The sequence below is a fragment of the Hippocampus guttulatus genome, chromosome 4 (genome assembly GCF_054856545.1).
Source record: "Hippocampus guttulatus isolate MCC_2025c chromosome 4, RoL_Hgut_1.0, whole genome shotgun sequence".
Lineage (NCBI taxonomy): Eukaryota > Metazoa > Chordata > Actinopteri > Syngnathiformes > Syngnathidae > Hippocampus > Hippocampus guttulatus.
The window spans coordinates 13,959,558-13,981,524 of NC_141264.1; the positions used below are offsets into that span (position 1 = coordinate 13,959,558).

A 21,967-nucleotide genomic window follows, 5' to 3' on the forward strand; every position below is an offset into this window, starting at 1 on the left:
AGGAGAAAATGCAAACTCCACAAAGGAAAGACAAAGCAGGAATCGAACCCTTCACCTCTGCACTGTGAGGCGGATGTGCTAACCAGACTTTCATCGTGCCACCTAGTGTACTAACTTAAATTTTTTTATTCATACATTGATAAGATAGAACAAACTTTTTTTTTTAAATCGAAATTGGAAAAGTGAAATTAAATTGAGCTTAGCATCCCATCAGCGGCTACCTCGTCTGTTCTCCACATTAATTAAATCAATAAAATAAAAAAAGTAATAACAAAAGGTAAAATCAAATATTAAATAGACAATGCAACCCTCAGAAAATCCATCCATCCATCCATTTTCCGAACCGCTTGATCCTCACTAGGGTCGCGGGAGGTGCTGGAGCCTATCCCAGCCATCTCCGGGCAGTAGGCGGGGGACACCCTGAATCAGTTGCCAGCCAATCGCAGGGCACACAGAGACGAACAACCATCCACGCCCACACTCACACCTAGGGACAATTTAGAGCGTCCAATCAGCCTGACATGCATGTTCTTGGAATGTGGGAGGAAACCGGAGCACCCGGAGAAAACCCACGCAGGCCCGGGGAGAACATGCAAACTCCACACAGGGAGGCCGGAGCTGGAATCGAACCCGGTACCTCTGCACTGTGAAGCCGACATGCTAACCACTGGACCACCGGGCCGCCCCCCTCAGAAAATAATGAGTATAATAACAAGTCATACAAGAGGCTAACATGTCTTTCTCCACATGAGTTAGATACATTAAACAGTTCATTTGATTTAAGACCTACATTATCTTTTTTAATCTAAACCACCTTATCCACTCAAAAAAAAAGATTAAACACAACCAAGAATCACCCATTAAATATGAAATATGTCTAACGTGTCACGTCTGTAAGTGTGACACACATGCATATATCCTTGCCTCTTGTCACATTTACATTACGTCACGCAGTAAGAATGTTTTGTGAGTGACTGAGTGGTCCCCATGGTCGCCATGACACAATGTGAGCCTAATTAGGATAAGTGAAAAAAAAGATGATGAACTGACATATGGAAAACTGGCACATGCAGTACTGTGGAAAAAGCCACCAACAGCCCTTTATTTTGTTCTGATCATACTTAACAGCAGTCATTTTGACATTTAGTAGTTATTAGGACACATACTATCGACGGTATTTATATGTTGAAAAAAAATTGACCAATATAATTAATTTCAAACCTTTTTCCATTGTTATTGTGACATAACCTGCATAACTGAACATGAAAAAAATCTCAAGAAGGGAAGTTAAACAAACAAATAAGAAAATGGATTTGCACAGGTGTGCACACCCTCTTATAAATGGGGATGTGGCTGTGTTCACAATTAATCACAGTCCAACTTGTGTTGAATGGGAGTCAGCACACACCCGCCACCATTGAAAGTGTCTCTGAACTCAAATAAAGTTCAGCTGTTCTTAGTAGGCATTTCCCTCCTTTTTTCAGCTTTCTAGAATAAATCTGATGGTTCTGTGCTAATACTGACTGGAAAAGCCTGCTAGAACATCTGAACTTTATTCGGGCTGAATCAGAGTCACTTTAAATGTGGGCAAGTGTGTTCTGACCCCCATTCAACAGTGCTCACTATGATGGGTCAAATGCAGCGGTCAAATCTCATGTGCGTGTGTACATAACAAAAAGAGAGGATCTACTCTTCTTGTTTTTGTGTACACATATGTCTATAATGTTTAAAGAAGTGTGTGGAGGAGTAAAACTTTTTTTTAAAACTTTATGATTTTTTTCTCCCACTGCAGGGGCGTCAGTAATGTATATCCCACAATAAATACTGCGGTGGCTTATTGGACTGTGCAGTCATTCTCTTAACATTTTAGACATAATCTGTCATAATGACAGTAGTGAGAACACAAATTGAAGCCTCCCGGTCCCCAGAGTGTCCCCCAACTGTTTCCCTCCAAAAATGTTTGGCTCGTTGTTTCTCTCCCAGTCGTCTCAAGAGCTCCATCACTCCACCTCCTTAACTTATCCTCCCCCGCCCACCTGGCCACCTCCTCACTGACGGACCGAGGTGGTTCTATTTTAGCCTCTCAGCTCTCCTCTCACTCTTGTGACTCGAGATGAAGTTCACAGCACTGTACACATTTTTGATTTTGTTGGCCTCCCCCAGCCTCTCTTGGGAGGGCAACGAGGGATTCGGGCAATGTGCTGCCACCCTGCGGGCCGGGGGGCCGTGCGGACCGGGGCGGGCTGGGTGCCCCTATATCTTGAGCCTGCCGCCGATGACTGTGCACCTGCCGGAGCAATTCGGGGTGCTGGAAAAGCTCATGAAGGATTTACAGACATTGAAGGATGACGTGGACCAGCTAAGGAAGATGTGCGGGGACTGCGGAAGACGCCAAGAGAGCAGGTATGGTGAGGAGGGACACTCTGAGACACAATGCTTAGGGCAGGGAGATTTGGAAGACGGAGACGAGCAGGGAAAGACAGTGGCACGCTCCATGTGCGCTGTAGAAACAAGTGAGAAAGAAGTGTCCCTGAAGGAAGCAGCTGGAAACAATGAAAAGGGACAAAGTGAACGGCCCGAGGAGGAAAGTGGAAAACAGATTGGAAATAATCAAATGCAAGTGTGGCCAGATGAAACAAATGGGACAGAGAAAAAGACACAAATAAAGATGCCGCAGGACCGTGGGAGGCAGGATCAAGGGAAGATTTGGGAGGAGAAGAAAAAGGAAATGGAAAAGGGGGTAAAAGCAGGGCAGAGAATTGAGAAACCAAAACAGACTGCAAACAAAGAGCTCGCAGTCAAAGGTGAGTCAATAAAAAAAGACGTTGAGGAAGTGGTGGAGAAGGAGGATGGAGAAATGAGGAGTGTAAAAACAGAGAGAGGAAAAGCAGCCGAGAATGTGCAGAGAGACAGTGATGGAGACTCAGCATCCAGCAAAGCGACTCAAAGGACAGACTTTGTTTCAATTAGCCCGACTCCTGTGTTGACATTTATCTCAGCTCAAAGGCCTGCGCTTGTAGACTTGGATAAGTCTGAACGCATCACGTCATCTCTTCCATCGCCTCCCTTCTCCGGTTCCACTTCCAATTACTTACCAGTTATTAATCCAAGAAGAACCCAAACAGCTTCGACTGAATCAATCACCATGAGGTATCCGTTGGATGTAACAAGTTCCCCAAGCTCAAGTTCAACCTCCATTATTCCCCCTCACAGCCTCCGCACAACTATTTCCCCCAAAGCTACAGAACGCAGCAGGTGGCCAAGCACCGACATCGGCTCGAAGCACCAACCAGGCCTGAAAGATAAGGCGGAGGTAAAGCGTACACCCGGAATGAAGCCTGATGCGATCAAGCCGAAGGACTCCAAGCATGACCGTAAACTGGACATGAAAACCAAACAAAAAACAGCTCAGCAGAAAATCAGACCAGGGATGAAATTGAAAAGTGGCAACGACACTAGAAGTTTTCACATTCAAAGAGCTGATAACAGGACAACGGATCCTTACCTCAAACCCCCAAAAGCCAAACATGGCCAGGTCAAGACAACTAATCTGCAGCAGGTAGCAACTGACCAACAAGCAAGACCTGCAACCTACGAAGTACCCGAATCAGACCAAACCCTAATGTTAAATAAAAACTCTAAACCTAACAAAAGACCTGTTCATCCTGTTAAAACCAGTATGACTGACCAGAAGCAAAAACCGGACAAAAACTTAAAAACTGACACAAAAGAAAAACAGGATCGAAATGAAGCAAAGCTACATTTCCTGCCCGATCTGCAGACTGATTCCAAAAAAAGGCAAAAACTGATAGAACCGGTTAATTCTGATTCTTCTGGGGACTCTGAGTCACAAAACAAATTTACAGCTAATCCCAATCACAAGCTAAAATCCAGCCAGCAAATTCCCAATATTAACGCAAAGCCCAAAACTGGTCAGGTGCCCAAACTTAACCAAAAGCAGCCCAAGCCTGCAAGAGACCAAAACAATCAAGATAATATGAAGCCTAAAGTCAGTCAAGTACTTCCTGATCCTGACCACCAATCTGTGTCGAATCAAAATCCTGGTGAGGACTCGAAAAGAAAATCAGAATCCTGGTCTCGCTCCGCCGACACACCACCAACCAGTCTGATGCTGAAGCCAGGGAGACCACCATCTGAACCAAACCAGAAGACCACAACCCCCCAACCTCGCCATTTTAATTGGACGACAATGGCTAGTTTCGATGATCAACATCCACCTACGCCCACTCCTGATGTACAGATGGCTGAGGTGACTCATTCCCGAATGAACACAGAGTTCAAGCCCAGCACGATGAAAACCGTCACTCAGAAGACCTTCGGCAGCCCACACCTGGCGGGCCCAAACAGCGGGGTGGTGTTTGAACCCACGCCACAAACAACCAGTTCACCTTCCTCAATCCCAAAATCAACACAAACGATCCTGCGCGGCAGTGTTATTCCGAGCACTAATCCAGACCTCACAAAACCAAATCTGCACGCTAGAGATGAGGCAGCAACTCGCCAAAAGACTCTTGAACCCCTTTCTCCTCGTGCTCAGAACTCCTCCAGCTCTGACTTGAGCTCAACAACCACGACTGACCCCGTGGCCCAACCAGCTGCCGAGTTGTCGACATCAAGTGCTCGCGAGCTGCGTGTGAAAATCAAACAGTTGGCTGCCACGTTCTTCAACGGCAGCCAACTGGGCCCGAATGGAAGATCGCCACCGGGAAAGCGTTTGAAAGATCTGCCAGAGGATCACCAGGGTGATAACAGGCCAGTCAGTGGATCACTGATGCAGATACCATCTGGAGGTAAGAGATACAATTTTTCACACGCCAAGGGTACACTTTTCAGATCTTATGATGGGAGCTCTGGACTGAGCCGTTCTCAATGTTGATTTTCTTCTGGTGAACTTGTTTTGTGCCATGTTACGACGCATTCTTACAGTACTTGTAACCTTGAAAAGTCAGATGTTGGAACGGTCAAAAACCGAAGAACCCCTGTACTTTAACCACAAATCTAATCAAACCTCTTGAATTAACTACTTTTAAGAGCCATACGGTCTGCTTAGCTCCACATTAGTGTGTATTCCAAACCATAAAATAAAGTGTTTATACCCCATAATGTCAAAAGCAACCATTTTCTAATAAATGACTCACACCAAATGCATCAAGCACGGAGGTCGCTCGTTTTTATATCTCAGCTGCAAGGTGATCGTAACTACCTTTCAAGTCGGGTATTCAACTTTTTCCTCCAAGGTCGGGCGTGCTGGAGCCTGTCCCACCTGCCTTCGGGCGGTCGGTGGGGTACACCGTGGAACTGGTTGTCAGCCAATCGCATAGCACACATAGACGAACAACCATTTGCGCTCACAATCACACCAAGGGACAATTAGGAGCGTTCCATTAACCTGCCATGCATGTTTTTGTAATGTGGGAGGGAACCACAGTACCCGGAGAAAACCCACGCAGGCACAGAGAGAACATGCAAACTCCACACAGGAAGGCCGGAGCTGGAATCGAACCCTCCACCTCTCCACTGGGAGGCAGACGTGGTAACCAGTCGACCACTGTGCCGCCGTCTGCAGCAGTTTTGCAATTTTTAAAGCAGTGTTGACTTGAGGATCATTCGTGTGATGTTTCACAAATCAGGCCAATTTTTGTGACTTAAACTGTACTACTTTAAGTCGTCAAGAACTGAGCTCAAACTTTACGATTTTAGTTACTGGACTTTGGACACTCCTCTGCCAATAAAAGACAAGATTGTGATTTGTGGCACCATCAAATGCTCCTCAGGTGCAGTTTCCGGGGTGAAGAAAGACTGCTCGGACCACCTAGTCAAAGGGCAGGTGATCAAGAGTGGCATCTATCAAGTGACCCCGGATCTCCACGCCGGCACCGGTGTTCCGGTACTGTGCGACATGGAGGTACAGGGCGGGGGATGGACCGTCCTGCAACTCCGGCAAGACGGCAGCGTCAGTTTCAACCGCACCTGGGCCGAGTACCGATCAGGCTTCGGGGAGCTTCTGAATGGAGGGGAGTTCTGGTTGGGGAACCAATACATTCATTTTTTGACCCGGAACAGAGACATGACACTGAGGGTGGAGTTGCAGGACTTCTCGGGGGTGACAGGGTACGCAGAGTATGAGAACTTTAGGGTGGCAAGCGAAAGGATGCGCTACAGGTTGACGGTGGAGGGTTATTCCGGAACAGCGGGAAATGCGCTCCGCTTCAGCCCCCACTATAACCACAACAACCAGGCCTTCACCACCCCGGACCGAGACAATGACCGCTACCCCGCTGGGAACTGTGGGGCTTACTACAGCTCTGGCTGGTGGTTTGACGCATGCATGGCTGCAAACCTCAATGGAAGGTACTATTTGGGGAAGTACAAGGGGGTACGTAATGGTATATACTGGGGGGCCTGGCAAAATATCTCCACTGAGTTCTACCTCACAAATGAAAGGCAGTCTTTTAAAACTGTCAGAATGATGATCCGACCAAAGGGATTTTTAAAATCATGAACATGTGATTATTATACAACATACACTCCTTGCAAAAAAAAATGTTGGGAGTTCTGGGTGAAATTTAAGGATGAAGCATCCCTGAGAATTTTTTTTAAAAGAGTTGGGCTGGCATTCAAACTTTTACAGGTCAAAATAAGTTCATCTATGAATACTATAGAGGAGTGCATTTTAGGCACATCTTGAAATGTCAGTCCAAAGCCCAATAGCTCTTACGTTCTGTGAGGAATGTATGTTCGTATCAATCACATCAACTTTCAGATTTGATACTGAATCAAAACAAATTAGAACTCAATACACATCTGCTGACCTCTTTGGCGCAATGCTTCTCCCTAGCGGTAAACTGTAATTCTGCAGTAAACTGTGTGCTGATGTAAACGGGGTCCTCGGTTTACGACGAATTTACAATTTGGCCGGAAGATGATCCAATCAGCACACACACGCACACAAACAAAACAAACACGCAAAACAACAACAACAACAAAAAAAACCCCAGTGAGTACTAACTGAGAGTGAACCGAGCACTCCTGTAATGTGATATTTGAGGATGTACATAGCTTTTATAGATACCAGGCCTTCCGTTCATAGTGGTGAGATATTTCTTGTAATGGATTATTTTCTTATATTGATTACTGATGCTTGAAAGTGTTTGAAAGGTTGATGGGATTGTGTGTTTCTGCTACGTTTCATTATATACCCCACCATCACCAAATGCAAATTAAAGCAGAGCGTGACAAGTGAAAAGTGTGGTTTGGTTATTTGAATAAATATTCGTTGATAAACTGAATTATTTTATTTTTTAACCATTTCATTTTGTGAACCATTTCATTTAACCATTTCATTTTGTCCCTATTTTCTATAATAGGGACAGTAAATAAACACGAAAGGACAACGCATATAGGTATCCACGTTTAGTCAATTGTTTAGTGTAGACATAAAATAACAAGCAAAAAACAGAATCGTATTTTTACATTCATTTTAATGATTTCGATCTGATTTGACAGGAAACTCACACTTCCGTCTCTCTTCCTGCTTTACGAAACTTTGTAAACAAATAGCAGTCGAGATTGCTACCGATCGAGCCACCTACTTCGCTATCAACCCAATTAGCAACCAACCATTACTGACTTATACATGAATATATAAGTACTTTATGACTAATGACTTTAGTCCATTCCTACCAGCTATGTGGCTAGCGCTAAGCGGAAGTTTGCTTTTACGTCATCAGTACGTATTTTTAACACGTAACTTGACTGTTGTCGCAGCATGACAGTGGCAACCTCTGAAAAATGAATCCGCATACGCTTATAGTAACGCGTGCTGTGGTTCGGTCGTCAATGTGTTAATTCTTTGCCATGCTGCTCGGGAGCTCGCCAGCTCTACGGAGCGTCGTCGGACTTTTCTGGTGGCGGACCGCCAATCGTCTTCGTACCCCCCGGCGTTGCACACACCAACAGCGGTCTCTCTTCACGACGACCGGTGGCAAATTAGCCAGAGAGTACGACGAGGGCGAGGCGAGCCACCGGCCGCCGCTGAGGGAGTGGAGCCTGAAGGTCAGCCCCTTCAGCACGTTGCGGGCACGCCTGAGTTGCAGCATCTCGGTCCAGCCCCTGGACCCGCACGCGTTTCCCGAAGCGGACCGAGCCTTCGTCTCGGTCCACGCAGGGGAGCAGGGAACGGACGTGAAGGACTTCTGTGTCCGCTACGACGACGATGGCAAGGAGCTGTTCATCTCGGCCGAGAGGGCTGACGGCAGTTTGTCTGTCCATTTGTCTGTACCCATCAAGAGCAGTGAGTTCACAGTACAACGCAATGCAATATTACAGTACAATAGTGGGGAAGACTGTCTTAAGACTTCCCCACTTTTTTGCATTTAATCTTCGTATTAAATGCAAATGCTGTGCACTTAAAACCTCTATTAAAATGAACCTTATTTATATCTGAAGAGTAAGAAATATACGGTATGCGAAAAGTTAAAAAATAAGTGAACTGGAAAGGACTGAACATTAATACTGTGATTAATTGCGAGGGAGGGAGTACTTAAATAATTCACTCATTTTTTCGATCCGCTTTAAGTGTCGCGGGGGGTGCTGGAGCCTATCCCAGCTGTCTTCGGGCAGTAGGCGGGGGACACCCTGAACCGGTTGCCAGCCAATCGCAGGGCACACACAGATGAGCAACCATCCACGCTCACACTCACACCTAGGGACAATTTAGAGTGTTCCATTAACCTATGTGCATGCTTTTGGAAAGTGGGAGGAAACATGAGTACCTGGAGAAAACCCACGTAGGCCCGGGGAGAACATGCAAACTCCACACAGGGAGGCCAGAGCCGGAATCAAACCCTGCACCTCCGCACTGTGAGGTCGACGCGCTAACCACTGGTCCACCAGGCCGCCTACTTAAATAATAGTTTGAGTGAAATGTTTTGCACATCACAAAAAAGCATTCGGATTGTTTTCACATGAAGCCCCATCAGCTGTACCTTTTTGTGAATCAACTGGAAGGAAAGCTTCAAGTGTTCAGAAGGCGTTATATGCCCATTGCTATCACAATGTACTAACTAGTGCAACTGGCCAAAGACGGGTGAGATCAGCTACAGCATGCCCGGGACCCTCGTGGCAATAAGCGGCGCAGATAATGCATGGATGGACTATACAACGTTACAGTGTATGCAATGTACAGTGCAAATTGCAATTATTGAATGAGAAAAAAGCTTGATTATACAGAATATATATGCGTGTAGTAGTGCAAAGGGATGATTTATTGTACAGAAAATTATTCTGTTGTGAATTAACTTTCGTGCAAATAAATACATCAGTGCAGATGATGATTTATACATTCATGTAGACTAGTCATAGATTTTGACACATTTGGAATATGTAATTGTGTGCGTGTGTGTGTGTGTGTGTCAGATCTCTTCATTCGCACCCACGCTTTAGGCAACGTGCAGGTGAAGAACATGGAGTGTGACATCTGCAAGGTGCACACAGAGAAAGGTGACTGCTCACTGCGTTCAGTCAAGGTCAGTCAAGAAAAACACATTCACTGGGGACACTTTTATTAGGTGCACTTACACAAACCAATGAGATCCTATACAAGCTAAGCTGTAGAAACAGCTGTCACGATGCAGTGATGTGGTTACACACCCCTCCAAACAACCACAATAAGAAACATCTACTTAAATCAATCCCTTTTTTTGGTTGTATCAAGGGAGAATATTTGATGACTTGTTGATTCTATTAGATCACGAGTATCAAACACATTTTTGTCATAGGCCATATAGTGGGTACGGTTCCTCTCAGAGGTCCGTTATGACTGTGAAAATCATCAAAAGTGGTACCGTGGCTTCTTTTTTTCAAACAGCAAAATGCTTAACCAAACACTATTCACAGGCCAACAAAAAATTAGCGTAGATGTTACAGTAAATGTAAACCCTTAAACAACTGCTACTTAACACAGAGAGTAGCAACATATAAGCAGAACATACAATGCTCACAATGAAAAAAATGAACCATGCTACACTGTAATCTAAATTATTTCGTTATCAATGTATTTTTCCTCCTGGGGAACCCCCCCCCCCCCCCCCCACCTTTCTTTATGTAATGCTAAACCACAAAGCAAATGTAGATTTTAGTGACGACATGCACATGAACACTGATTTTGTGTGTGCACCTCAGGGCCATCTGGTGGAGGTGCGGTCAGGTGGAGATGTCACAGGCGAGGGTACCATCCATGGCAACGTGGATATCAGCGCTTTTGGCAAGGGTGTAAGGACAACACAACTTTAATGCATTTGAATAAACACCATCAGAAATACTCAGCTACCTTTACAACATAAATTCTTAACTAATATTTGTTCCGTGAAAAAAAAATCGAATTTACTCCCAACAGTCTATTCGTTCTATTCATCACATTCTGCCATCTAGTGAAATAACATTTAATTGTTCTGACTATGACTATATGTCATTGGCATACTGTAGATAGTTGAACAAAGACTCTAAATAATTTCCAGACCAATAAAAAAGAAAGGGCATATATTTGCAAATGACACCAGCGTTTTTCTGGTTGTTCAGAGCAAAACTTGTGACAGCGATTTTTCCACAAGGAAAAAATGTCTGTAACCAGGTGCACACATTAGCACATCAAATAATCCGTATCTCTGGTTAGTATGATGTATTTTTATTCCATTTTTTATTTATTCATTTGCCATAAATATTGATTCAAAACTGCTCCAGATGATGTAAATGACACAGTTGCGCGGTGTTATATTGTACAGTGCTGGTAGTTTCTACAACTGGGATGTGATAGTGGCGCGATGAAAAGGTGGATTGAGTTTCCACTGAAGGCCCAGGTCCCAAACTTGTGGTCCGCCAGTGGCAGTAAAGGAACGCTAGGGGGCAGCAGTACCTTTCAACCCACACTAGACAGTTGAGAAGAGTCTGAGTGCCCTTCATTGCGCTATGCTTGTGTTGTGCAGGCGGTGCGTGTCAAGAAGCTGCAGGGCTCCGAGATGAAGGTCTCCACAGAACACGGCCCTCTAGCGGTCAAGGCTGTCTACGCCGAATCCAGCTGCATCTCCTCCTCCACGGGAAAGGTGGAACTGGGACTAATACACGGTGATCTGAACAGGCACATGTATTTTGCTACCATGCCATTGGGTCTATTGAGGGGTGTCCAAGGCAATTTTTGCCACATTGGGCTGTTATGACTGTGAAACTGTGTACACTGATACCTTGGTTTATGAGTGCCCAGATATGAGTTTTTTGAATTATGAGCTATTGCTTGGTAGTTGTGTGTCTCTGTGCGCGTGCGCTATAAGATAAGAAAACCTTTATTAGTCTCGCAATGGAGAAATTCCCAATTCACAGCAGCAAAGTTATGAAAGGAAGAAGTAGAACAACAAAATATAGGAGCTGCTGGAAAGGCAGCCACTCTTGCGGCGCCATTTTGAAGTCAAAATAACAAAAATAACAACACATAGGGCGCAGACAGTCGTGCAATCTTACCTTTTCTGCATACACTTTGTTGTCTGAAGCAGTTATATATATATACATGTAAAATTAAAACAAAAAAATATATATTTTTGCATTGGATCTTATATTAGATCGTACAGAAAAAAACAACAACATAAAAACGTTTCTCTAATATATTTGTTGGAAGATGGGAATGTACTCATTGTCAGAGCAGAGAAGAAGTGCGTCACCCGTCCAGAATCTAAATCTCTCTTCCTCCAAGGCACATGTTGGAAACAATTATCTTGTTTACTTGCACTATTGTCACGAAGCCACACTGACTTTGTGTTCTATTCTGTCCAAAGGTGACGCCACTGTGAAGAACAGATTAGGCCATACACTCATTGGTAAACATTTTCTGATAGCAGCACACAATGGAATGCTCTGTGTTGTTGATCAAATATGAGTTTTGATGTTTTCGTCAGACGGCTCCAATGGCCTCTTGAAGCTTTCTTCTGAAAGTGGAGATATCGATGTATATGTGGGAGACGGCGCCAGCTCGGAAGTGCTCAGTCGGGAAGGTAGAAATATGCAAATTTTTCAGGTTGTTCAGTAAAGAACATGTGCATTGCTTACTGTACCCTAGTACGGGACCTCAAATCCTTTTGTTCACCAGAATTAAGTCAGCAGCATGGTAGGGAGGGGCATGCTATGACAGTAAGACCAATCGGTGACAAACAGTTATAGTATGACTGGCGTGCCTCAGGAGTCATGTACAAGTACTCTCCACTTACTATTTTTGTGTGGCGTGAGTCATGAGGGTACTTCCTTTGTGTGACATTTCTTGAAAAGTACAATAAAATACAGATACTTGTAGAAAAAAGACTGACAAACAATGGAAAAAAGTACAGACTGAAAAATTATTTTTCTTTTTTTAACAGTTAATTATACTACATTCTCTTCTCAGAAAATACTGCAGTACTACAAAAACTTGCATTAACTTGCATAGTGCACCAACGAGGAAGGAAAATAAAATTACTAGGACATGCTATGAAAACAATGTACTCCCGTAGCTTTGTGAACAATGTGAACCGATGACCAAAAATGATAAATTAATAACTGAATATAATACACCTCACATAGATGTGTTTTTTCAAATTAGATACATTTTAATAGCTAACCCTTCTGTGAACCTGTTGCAGTATATTATTTGTTAATGTTTCCTGGTTCACATTCCGCCATGTTACTGCTATCTCCGTTTTTTCCACCTTTCAATCCCCACGATCTCAATCAATCAAAATATCAATTGCTGTTGACTTTACAAATCTCTACCTATGCCTTTTTTTATTGTTATTTTAATTTGCGGGATTTGGAAAAGTAACAAGCCTCTTTGGACAAAGGTTTTTCAAATGTAGGAAGTAAAACTAAATAAGGAATACATATTAGATACCTTAAAAAAATCTACTCAAGTAGAGCAACAGAGGATATGAAGATGATTACTTTCCACCACTGGCTTATGAATCCCTTGTTTCTTACTGTAGGACAGGTTTGTGTCCGCGTGCCATCTTCGTTACAAGCAGAGGTGGAGTTATGTGGTGTCACGGTTGACGTCAGCCATGATGTTATGCTGCACCAAATCCAGGAGAACACTACTGAAAACCAAACCAGAGTCACTGGTGAGTAGAGGGCATATTTTTCTTCACAGAGCCCAGAATGTGGGTTGGGGGAGAGAAAGACACACACAAAAACAATCAAGACATTTTTTAGTCATGGAGGTAGTAGTTCAAAACTGCAGTGTTAATCAACCATGACATTCTTTCATTCTCCATCTCTCTTAGGCTACATGAACACCGATGGTCCAGTGAGGCAGCGGATCAAAGTCACCACAGAAAGAGGCTCAGTCAGCCTGAGGACGCAAAGTTGGTTGCAGTCTTTGAAGCTGGGACGCTGAAAAGCTACATTGTGGCACTGCAGTGTCACTCACAGATGAATATAACCCATCGTGACTGTGAAGAGACTGAAATAATCACACCTCTGTGCAATCACATTTTTATTTAATTAAAAAAAACAGTATTCATTACAGTAACATTGATTTCACTCAATAAGAAATACGTCTTTGCATAGTTATTAAAACTGCATGATCTAAAGATGCCATACATTACCCAACAATAGGGTTGAAGTGATTAATTTGAGGTTTTGAGGTAAGCTAACATGATTTAAAGTACATATGAACACATACAGCACCAAAGTATACAGTATAGCAAAAATGACCTCTGCCAAGGTTATGTTCCCGTTTGTTTGCTGCCTTAGTAAACATGAACAATTACCGGAGGTAGTTGTTGGGAGAGATGGCGATTACGCCTCAGTATATTCCTTTCCTAGAAGCCATTTATTGTTTGTGGACCTTGGCATTATTTCCAACATTTTTCCTCAGTTTTTTTTTTAAATTTTCCTTTCCACTTTGGTCAATAGTCCGATGACAAATAATTTTTTCTTTAATATCAATATCAAGTAAAAATATTTATTCTCTCCACTTCCTTTGCATGTTTCACTGCTGTCCAATAAAATGAAGGACATCTTTTTACATGTTTTATGTTCGTCCTGAGAAAATCCTCATTTTTCATCACGGTCCAATGAAAATCCCTTTGGGGATTATCAGGTTATTCTCCCCCTCACTATCGAAAGAAAATGAGTTCTGGAGCATTTTAGCATTTGCCCAGTTGGTAGAGCATGAGCCTCTTAGTCTCAGGGAACATTGGGTGTTTTTTAATCTGTGGGTTTTTTTTATTCCGCTACAATGGTCAATGAAATCTTGGTTTGACTGCTTTTCAGCTCAGTCTGTAGAGTGTGAAATTCTTAAACTCACGGTTGATGCGCCACTGCTTTTCATTCTTACACTGTCCAATAAAAATCACTATTCAAGTGCAGTTTAGAGCCTGACTTTATCAGGGTCGTCGGTTCGACCCCCACGTTGAGTGTTACTTAATCTTTTGTATGTTTATCTGGCCCCCGATTCATGCTGTTACACTGTCCAATGGAAATTTCAGTGTGTGTGTCTGTGTACGTATTATTAATATTCTATATGTTTGTGTTAGTGCACACTGAAACCTAAGCATTCTTTCAGTTTCATTTTCACAAAAAGTATTTAAAAATAAAATAATATTTATTAACCTACAACGGCGCGTGACCTGCATCACCGGAAGTTGTTAGCGGTCAGCTGGCTGCACTTGCATTTTGCGATTAGAGTTGTCTCCATATATCTTTTTAATTTGTATTATTCTAATTCAAAGTTTCTTACGCGTACCATTCGCCGATGGCACTGGCAAAAAATGGGAATTTGAAATGCCAGGAGAAACATTCTAAAACGTTAGTGAGCTACGATTGTGACGTTGCACTGAAGACGCTGCCAAAGTGCGTCCCATGCTGCCGCGTCAGGTCTCGACGTAGGTAAGCACTGATTCCTTTTTCCAAACTCACAAGCTCTTGTATCGACTTTATTTTTTCTGTTTCGTCTGTGTTCTGGGCCCTTATGGCTGTTGCTCATCATGGCATGCGTGTGTGTGTGCGTGCACGTGCGGGAGGTCGGTGCTTGAAAAGTCGATCTTCGGTCAAAAAAGGTTGGGCACCCCCCTGTATGTTACACTGTCGATTGAAAATCACACTCACACCGAGGGACAATTTCGAGTGCTCAATTAACGTGTCATGCATGTTTTTGGAACGTGGGAGGAAACCACAGTATCCACGCAGGCACAGGGAGAACATGCAAACTTCACACAGGGTGGCCGGAGTAGGAATCGAACCCTCAAACTCTGCTCTGTGAGGCCGACCTGTTGCCTCACTGTCCAATATAAATCTCAAATTTTCCCGCTTCCCTACATTTTTCATCATTGTCATATGACATTTCAATTTGTCTTTCTGGCCAACATTTTCTTGTTATTAGGATGGCAATCAAATGTGTAACACTTGGAAATGCTAATCATTCTTCATTGGACAGCAATGTTTTCATTCATTCAAAGGGTCATTTTTACAATAGAAAAGTGGTCCAGAAAATGGATGGATGGATGGATCTTAATTAAAAAAAAAAGCCAGGTTTCTGTGGAAGTGCCAAATTAGAATTTTTTTGGGCCTTGGCAGAGGTCTGAGCTCTACTGAGTTCATTGGAGGCTTTACTGGTGCGATTATCAATTCCATGCCATTCTCTTAGCGCACAGATTGCTTTATCGAAGCCACAATTTGGTTTGCTCGTTGCTGTACTCCCAGTGCTGTACATATGGCTGTAGCCTCATGGCAGCCTCCCTGAAACACACACACACACACACACACATGTAAACTTACAGTATGCACAAAAAGTGGTGCACACTTGTGAATTTTGACGCTCAGTTCCTTGTTAGAAAACAGCTAAAGTTCTTGTGAGTAATGTGTGGAACCGTGTGCACTGCAGATTGATGAAGTACATTTTTTTTCCTCAAGTTCTTACTCTGAGATGCGGTCACAGCCGTGCATAGTAATTGATGAGAGTGGCGGGCAGAGCCTCTCGATGTATCTGATGGCGCGATCAGTTAGGGTACAGCCGCTCACGTCCAGCTCTCGCAGGTACTGGGCTGCTCCATGTGAAAGGCACTGCATTGCCATATCAGTTACCTGTGAAAAACAAACAATAGTCGTGAAATTGAGACCCCATAATTTTTTTTGAGGGGGCGGGGGTATTATAGAGGCGCCGGATGCAATGTTTGCTCAGCAGCGTCTTCTGCGAAGGTGGGGAAAAAAAACCTACTCCAAACACCACTTTCACCGATCGAGACCAAATTAGGGTTGAATGTCATTATGATAGGAAACATGAATAAAATCTCTCAGACCCATGCCTAGAATTCAACAGGAAGTTGACCATTTTGGTTCAAAGCAGCCATTCTGGACGCATTCCAGGGCTCGTACTCCAACTAGGGAATTCAGCCGAACAAGCCCCAATTGGGACCAGATATCCTCGACAGATGGGTGACGAAGCTGCTATGTGGGAACGTCATGTCATTCTAAAATGTATGATTCTTTCGTGGGCCTGTTAATGGCTGCCCTCAATTTTAATTTGTCGTGGCTCTCATTAGATTGTACATAACTGGTGAGTGTGTATATCGTATACCTTTTGACAGCCTGCCACCCGCAGTGTCAACAGGCCTCTGCAGTAAAATGAAAAAGCTTTGACGGCCTGGTCGGACAGTTCCAAGCAGCCAGACACGTCTACGTACTCCAGATCTGTCAAGTACTTGCACAAATTCTACTCCAGAGAAAACATAGAGAAATAATTAATTGTGGGATATTAAACACTCATCCAAACATAACACTGTCTGCAGCCACAGGATTGATATGAGATGTGTAACTTTTATTTCTTATGTTCGGCTGTAAAATGTAGCAAGTAGGTAAATACATAGATGCGATTGCTAGGTGATCAAATATTGAGCATTTTATAGTCACATAAGGGTAGAGTGACAGGTGGGTAGATCTGAAGAAATGTACAGTATGTTGGTGGACTCAAGGTTTGTACCTCCATACCAACGTCTGTGATGTTGATACATTCGGCAATAATCAACCTTTTCAAGGGAACCTCCTCGAGAGCAGCCAGGCCCTAAAAATTCAACAACATAGTAAATGTCTGTACAAAGTCTGCGACACTTTCGTGAGAATAAGCAGCATGCAAGTACTGTACGTCGTCTTGAATGTTACAGCCGCTGATGTCCAGAGAGCTGATGGAACTGCCCATTAAATACTCCAGAGCGACGTCAGTTAGCTGCTCGCAGTAGCTCAAGTTCAGATGGGACAGCTTGGTAAACCTAATCAGGCCATGACAAAACAAGCTGAGTTGACTATGTGTGTGTGTGTTTACATCTGAGATCAAATTTGCTACAGTGAAAAAAACCCCTGTTGTGAAAAATTTCTTGCTGCAATCATGATTTCGTTGTAGAGGAGTTGTGTTTTGACTGTTTGAGAAAGAATGTCTGAGTGTGTGTGAGTGCAGAGTGTAAGAGTGGAAGCGACTGTATGACTGAGTAAAAGTATGTGTGAGCATGCATGTATGAGTGAAAGCACACGAGAGCCTGAGAGGACATGTAAGAGTAAGTGTGTGTGAGGGTGGAAGTGAAAGAGCTGGAGAGAGTGACTTAAGGAGAAAGTATGCAATAGTTTGAGTGAGTGTGTTCAGTGAGTGTGACAGTGTGTGTGGGTGTGTGCCTGATGGAGAGATAGAAAGCGTGAAAGTGTTGCAGAGTGTGAGTGTGTTGGATAGTGTGAGAGTGAGTGTGTGTGATTATAGTGCGTGTGCGAGAAGAGTGAGAGAAATTTTGCGATAGTGTGGGAAATTGAGAGTCCGTGAGTGAATGAGTGTGTGAGAAGAAAGTGAGAAAATATGAGATGTGTTGGAAGGTGTGACAGAGTAAGTGAGTGTTCGTAGAATATGTATGTTATGGGGAGGGGCGGAGGGTGGGAGGGAGAGAGAAAGAGATTTTTTTTCAAGTTTTGGAATGTGTGTGTGATTTAGTGTGTGTCATTGGTGAGTGTATGAATGTAAGTGAGTGTGAATGAGAGCATGACTTAATTGTACCTGTGACCAATCACGCTGATGGCTGCATCGGTGATCTGACTGCAGTAACTCACATTCAGCTCTCTCAGTTTGCTGGCCGAGGGGCTTTCGGCCAGAGTAAAGAGCCCCTTATCCGTCACTCTGGAATGAGACACAGTCATTACATGAACTTGTGTCATCAACTCATAATTTTAAACAGTGCTTCTCAAATTGTGGACTGCGAAATCATTTGCAATCAATAGCTTGGATGCAAAACCCTGTAACGAGCCTTGGGTAGATATGGGCCGGTATTCGATTCTGACGGTAAAATAATTGTGCGCAAAAACATTGTAGCACAGTGAACCCTTGCTATAATGCGGTACACCTTTCACGGCTTCGCTGTTTCACGGATGTTTTTAGTGCAGGTATTTTTTTTGCATCCTGATCGGCTAAGGCACTGTAGACCAATGTCAACAGTCTCTGTGTCTCGTCTCTGTACAGCTTGCCAAATTTATGTTTGCCACAAAAACAGGTTTTGATCTTTGGTATCTTTCTAGAGTACAGTATTGTAAAATAATTGGAAAAAATAAACTGACTGTAATTGTCGTGATATTTTCATGGTAATATTAAAATAATGTACATTTCTACATTATAATAAAATGACCTCAAAGTGGTGACTCGTTGACTAAACTATATAAGCAGCCAATCATATTGTGCCCCGTTTAGAGATCCCCTCAAAAAAGAAAAGAAGACCTCATTACAGGCAATGCTAGCTTTTTAAAACCATGGTAAACCACCCAACAGGGTAATCAGCCAAATCCTAGTCTTGGGACCCCAAAAAGTTTGAGAAGCCTAGATGAAAAGACATGCAGGGCGACACGCACTTGCTACAAAGCGAGATGTCCAGGTACTGCAGGTTCCGGAGGGTGGCCACCGCCTTGAGGGAGGTGTCGCCCATCTTGTGGCATTCAACGATGTGCAACCTGCGGAGGCCTCGTGAGCTGGAGCACACTGCCTTCCAGCTCACGTGGCTCACGCGATTGTTACCTGCACACCGAATAACACTTTTACACGTTGAAGATCGCTTTTAAATGTGTACAATATGGAAAGTCCCTTTGAAGCATTTGTTTGATATCCTTGATATATACTGTATATATATATAATGTATATATATCTGCACTAGTACACTCTCTTTTTACTCACTTGTAAGACAATTCATCACAATAGTAGAATGACTGTCTTGTAAAAAAAAATTCTTACTTCTAGTGCCACCGTTCGGCTTAAAGTATGCAATTAACTACTGCTGTGCTTGAATAGAAATGTTACGAGCCCCAACTAGGAGGCATGTGTCATGCACTACTGGTCTCCCGTTTCCTCATTTATCAAAGAGTGTGTAGAACAGGTTCTAAATTTGTTTCATCCAAGTGAAATCTAGAGTGTATAAGTTCAAAAAAATTAATTTGTGCACACCCTCTTGCGCACGTGCAAATTGTTAAATCCCATACTTGGTGTGGGAACGTTTGTATGCACACTTTATGCACAGTTCTGTGCCCTGATAAATAAGGTCACTGGATCCTACCAGTAGCACCAAAATCCGTAATGGTAATCTTGCCTCACTTTTAATATGTATTTGTCGAAGTATGCAAAAGCGTATTACAGCAGTGCAAAAAAAATGTTACTAATAGGATGGTCGTTCTAGTAGTGAATTGAATTGTTTGATTCGTGAGGATAATGAGCCTGCTGGCACATTGAGCTTTCACTGGGTATCAAGGATATCAAATAAATGCTCAAACAGCTTGCTTTAGTCCAAGGAAGTTTGGCGGAGAACTTCACCCTCCAGGCTGAAACTCTTCAGTTTGGCGACTTCGGCGATGGCTTTGATGCCGGCGTCGGACAGTTGCCACGCCTCCAGCAAAGAGATGGAGGAGACACTCTGGCAGTTGGCCATCAGGGCCTATGTGGCACACATCGCGCAATGCTTGCAAAAAGGTGGAACATTTCCAGTAAAATTTTTTTCCAGAATTTTGCAAACCTACATAGCACACATGCTTCTGGTTGAGTTCTTCAGACAAAAGTATTGGGACACCTTGCCATTCCACACTTTCAGTTCCAGTTCATCCCAGCAGTGCTTGAAGCAGTTGGAGTCAGGGCTCCATTCAAGTTCTATACCAAGCAGAGAGAATAGGACTGTGAGTATTGCTGTCTGCTCTGTTTATACATGTACGCATGTGATGCTGATGTGATGCATGTGTTAGAGTGGCCGATTTTTGAAGGTCTATAATTACCACAACATCTAAGGTAGTTTCTGTTAGCCTGTCAATGGCATTATGCGTTGTACTTTAGCATTATGCTAGCAGACCTTCGTTAGAGTACAGAAAATAATAATTGCTGGAACAATCTGGGGTTAAAATAAACAGTATTGTATTATATGATGAGATGAGAAGAAAGGAGCGTTAGCGCGGAGCGCCGATGCGGATTTGGAACTGGGAGTCGCGGCTTGGAGTTTGAAGCGGATTACGTGGGACAGGAGAAGTGAACTCATCTCTTTTCGTCAATGGACGCTAGAGCTTCGTGTTTGCTTTCAAAACTTAGCTTGTAGCAGACGTGTGCACATTTTCAGCATGACGTCTCTGATCCACTGGTGAAAGGACACTTTGATCCTCTCCTCTTTCATCTAGAACTGCTTCAGACAACAAAGTGTATGCAGACAAGTGGTGAAGATTGCACGACTGTTTGTGTCCTATGTGTTGTGTTGTGTTATTTTTGTTATTTTGACTTCAAAATGGCGCCGCGAGAGTGGCTGCCTTTCCAGCAGCTCCTATATTTTGTTGTTCTACTTCTTCCTTTCGTAACTTTGCTGCTGTGAATTGGGAATTTCTCCATTGCGAGACTAATAAAGGTTTTCTTATCTTATCTTATCTTATATTCTGTTTTATGCGTCAGTTTCACAGTAAACCCTAACTTGGACCGAGAAAAGATCTTGAAGCAAGCCTGTTATTTTGAAAACTGTGTGAGCAAGAGTGAGAACAGATTTAAGTAAGACAAAAGAGGAAAATAGGTCCAAAATTGGATGGATGGTAGGAACTGAAGTATTATTTACTCGGAGTGTCCCAAAACTTTTGTCTGAACTGACTGCAGCAGGGGTGTCAAGGACTGTGTCTGCTACAATTAAGGATAGCAAAATGAATGTGTGTAGAGCGTATCTTGAAATGTAAAGGTATCATTTATAAATTAAACGGGGACTACATTTCTCTTCCAAAGACCCTGGGAAAAGTGAGAGTCCAATTCAGAAGACAAAATGATTTGCTCCACTTTCTGCTCTGTGTCAAGGTCCAATTTGTCAACACTCCTTCACTCCCAAAGATGTTTTTAAACGTCTTTTCAGACTTAGTCTAGAATTGGCCGTTACTGAATGAGTTAATGATCCTCAAGTAAACACTGCTTGAAAGATTTTCAGCCTATGACAGATTGCTCTTGTTAATCCCCAAAAGTGCTAAATTGACTGTATTTGCCATATCACCCTTAAGAGAAAGCCGTGATGTGGCAGTTGTGTCAAAACTACAAGATACGACTATTATAGGTTTGTCCACCCCCTGGTCTGCAGAGTCCTATCAATGAAACAAACATACAGAGATGCACTTGTCCGACAGGTCGTACACGTCATTGAGCAAAATCTCCTTGAGATAAGGGCACGCTTCTGAGATGTAACTGAAGCCCGTCGCCGTCACCTACGAGAGAGACAGAGAGCAAATCTGTATTCACTGGAATGTGAATCATCCCCTTGATCCACGCTCCTCACACTTTCCGGGCCCCATAAAATGAAAACATACATCTGGAAGTGAGCATAACTGAGTGTGTTGTCATGCATGTGGGTAAAGCACATGGCGAGCGGGTGGGCTTATTCAACAAGCCCGACCCCGTCCTTTCTCCACTCCTTCCTTC

At 43.3% G+C, this 21,967-nt stretch overlaps 3 protein-coding genes across 3 annotated transcripts in view; 2 read left to right on the top strand and 1 right to left on the bottom strand.

Annotated features, from left to right (window-relative positions):
- The first annotated feature begins 332 nt into the window (after positions 1-332).
- LOC147206036 (uncharacterized) lies at positions 333-7,267 on the top strand. The gene is made up of 2 exons (XM_086110067.1): positions 333-4,811; positions 5,796-7,267. The coding sequence occupies exons 1-2, from the start codon at positions 2,114-2,116 to the stop codon at positions 6,521-6,523; spliced, it is 3,426 nt and encodes a 1,141-aa protein (XP_085966193.1). The 5' UTR covers positions 333-2,113; the 3' UTR covers positions 6,524-7,267.
- A 299-nt stretch (positions 7,268-7,566) lies between these two features.
- fam185a (family with sequence similarity 185 member A) lies at positions 7,567-14,405 on the top strand. The gene is made up of 8 exons (XM_086108834.1): positions 7,567-8,314; positions 9,439-9,548; positions 10,204-10,293; positions 11,004-11,142; positions 11,844-11,885; positions 11,964-12,059; positions 13,020-13,154; positions 13,317-14,405. Exons 1-8 carry the CDS (start codon positions 7,879-7,881, stop codon positions 13,427-13,429), a joined length of 1,161 nt encoding a protein of 386 aa, XP_085964960.1. The 5' UTR covers positions 7,567-7,878; the 3' UTR covers positions 13,430-14,405.
- A 496-nt stretch (positions 14,406-14,901) lies between these two features.
- The window catches only part of fbxl13 (F-box and leucine-rich repeat protein 13), a 30,250-nt gene continuing 23,184 nt past the window's right edge, over positions 14,902-21,967 (bottom strand). The window contains exons 13-21 of the mRNA XM_086108831.1: positions 21,655-21,753; positions 19,859-19,979; positions 18,910-19,072; positions 18,068-18,187; positions 17,177-17,300; positions 17,015-17,095; positions 16,613-16,747; positions 15,956-16,119; positions 14,902-15,774 (exon numbers count right to left, since the gene is read on the bottom strand). Of these exons, the coding sequence (XP_085964957.1) occupies positions 15,696-15,774; positions 15,956-16,119; positions 16,613-16,747; positions 17,015-17,095; positions 17,177-17,300; positions 18,068-18,187; positions 18,910-19,072; positions 19,859-19,979; positions 21,655-21,753 (1,086 nt within the window). The 3' untranslated portion in view covers positions 14,902-15,695. The remainder of the gene's footprint in view (positions 15,775-15,955; positions 16,120-16,612; positions 16,748-17,014; positions 17,096-17,176; positions 17,301-18,067; positions 18,188-18,909; positions 19,073-19,858; positions 19,980-21,654; positions 21,754-21,967) is intronic.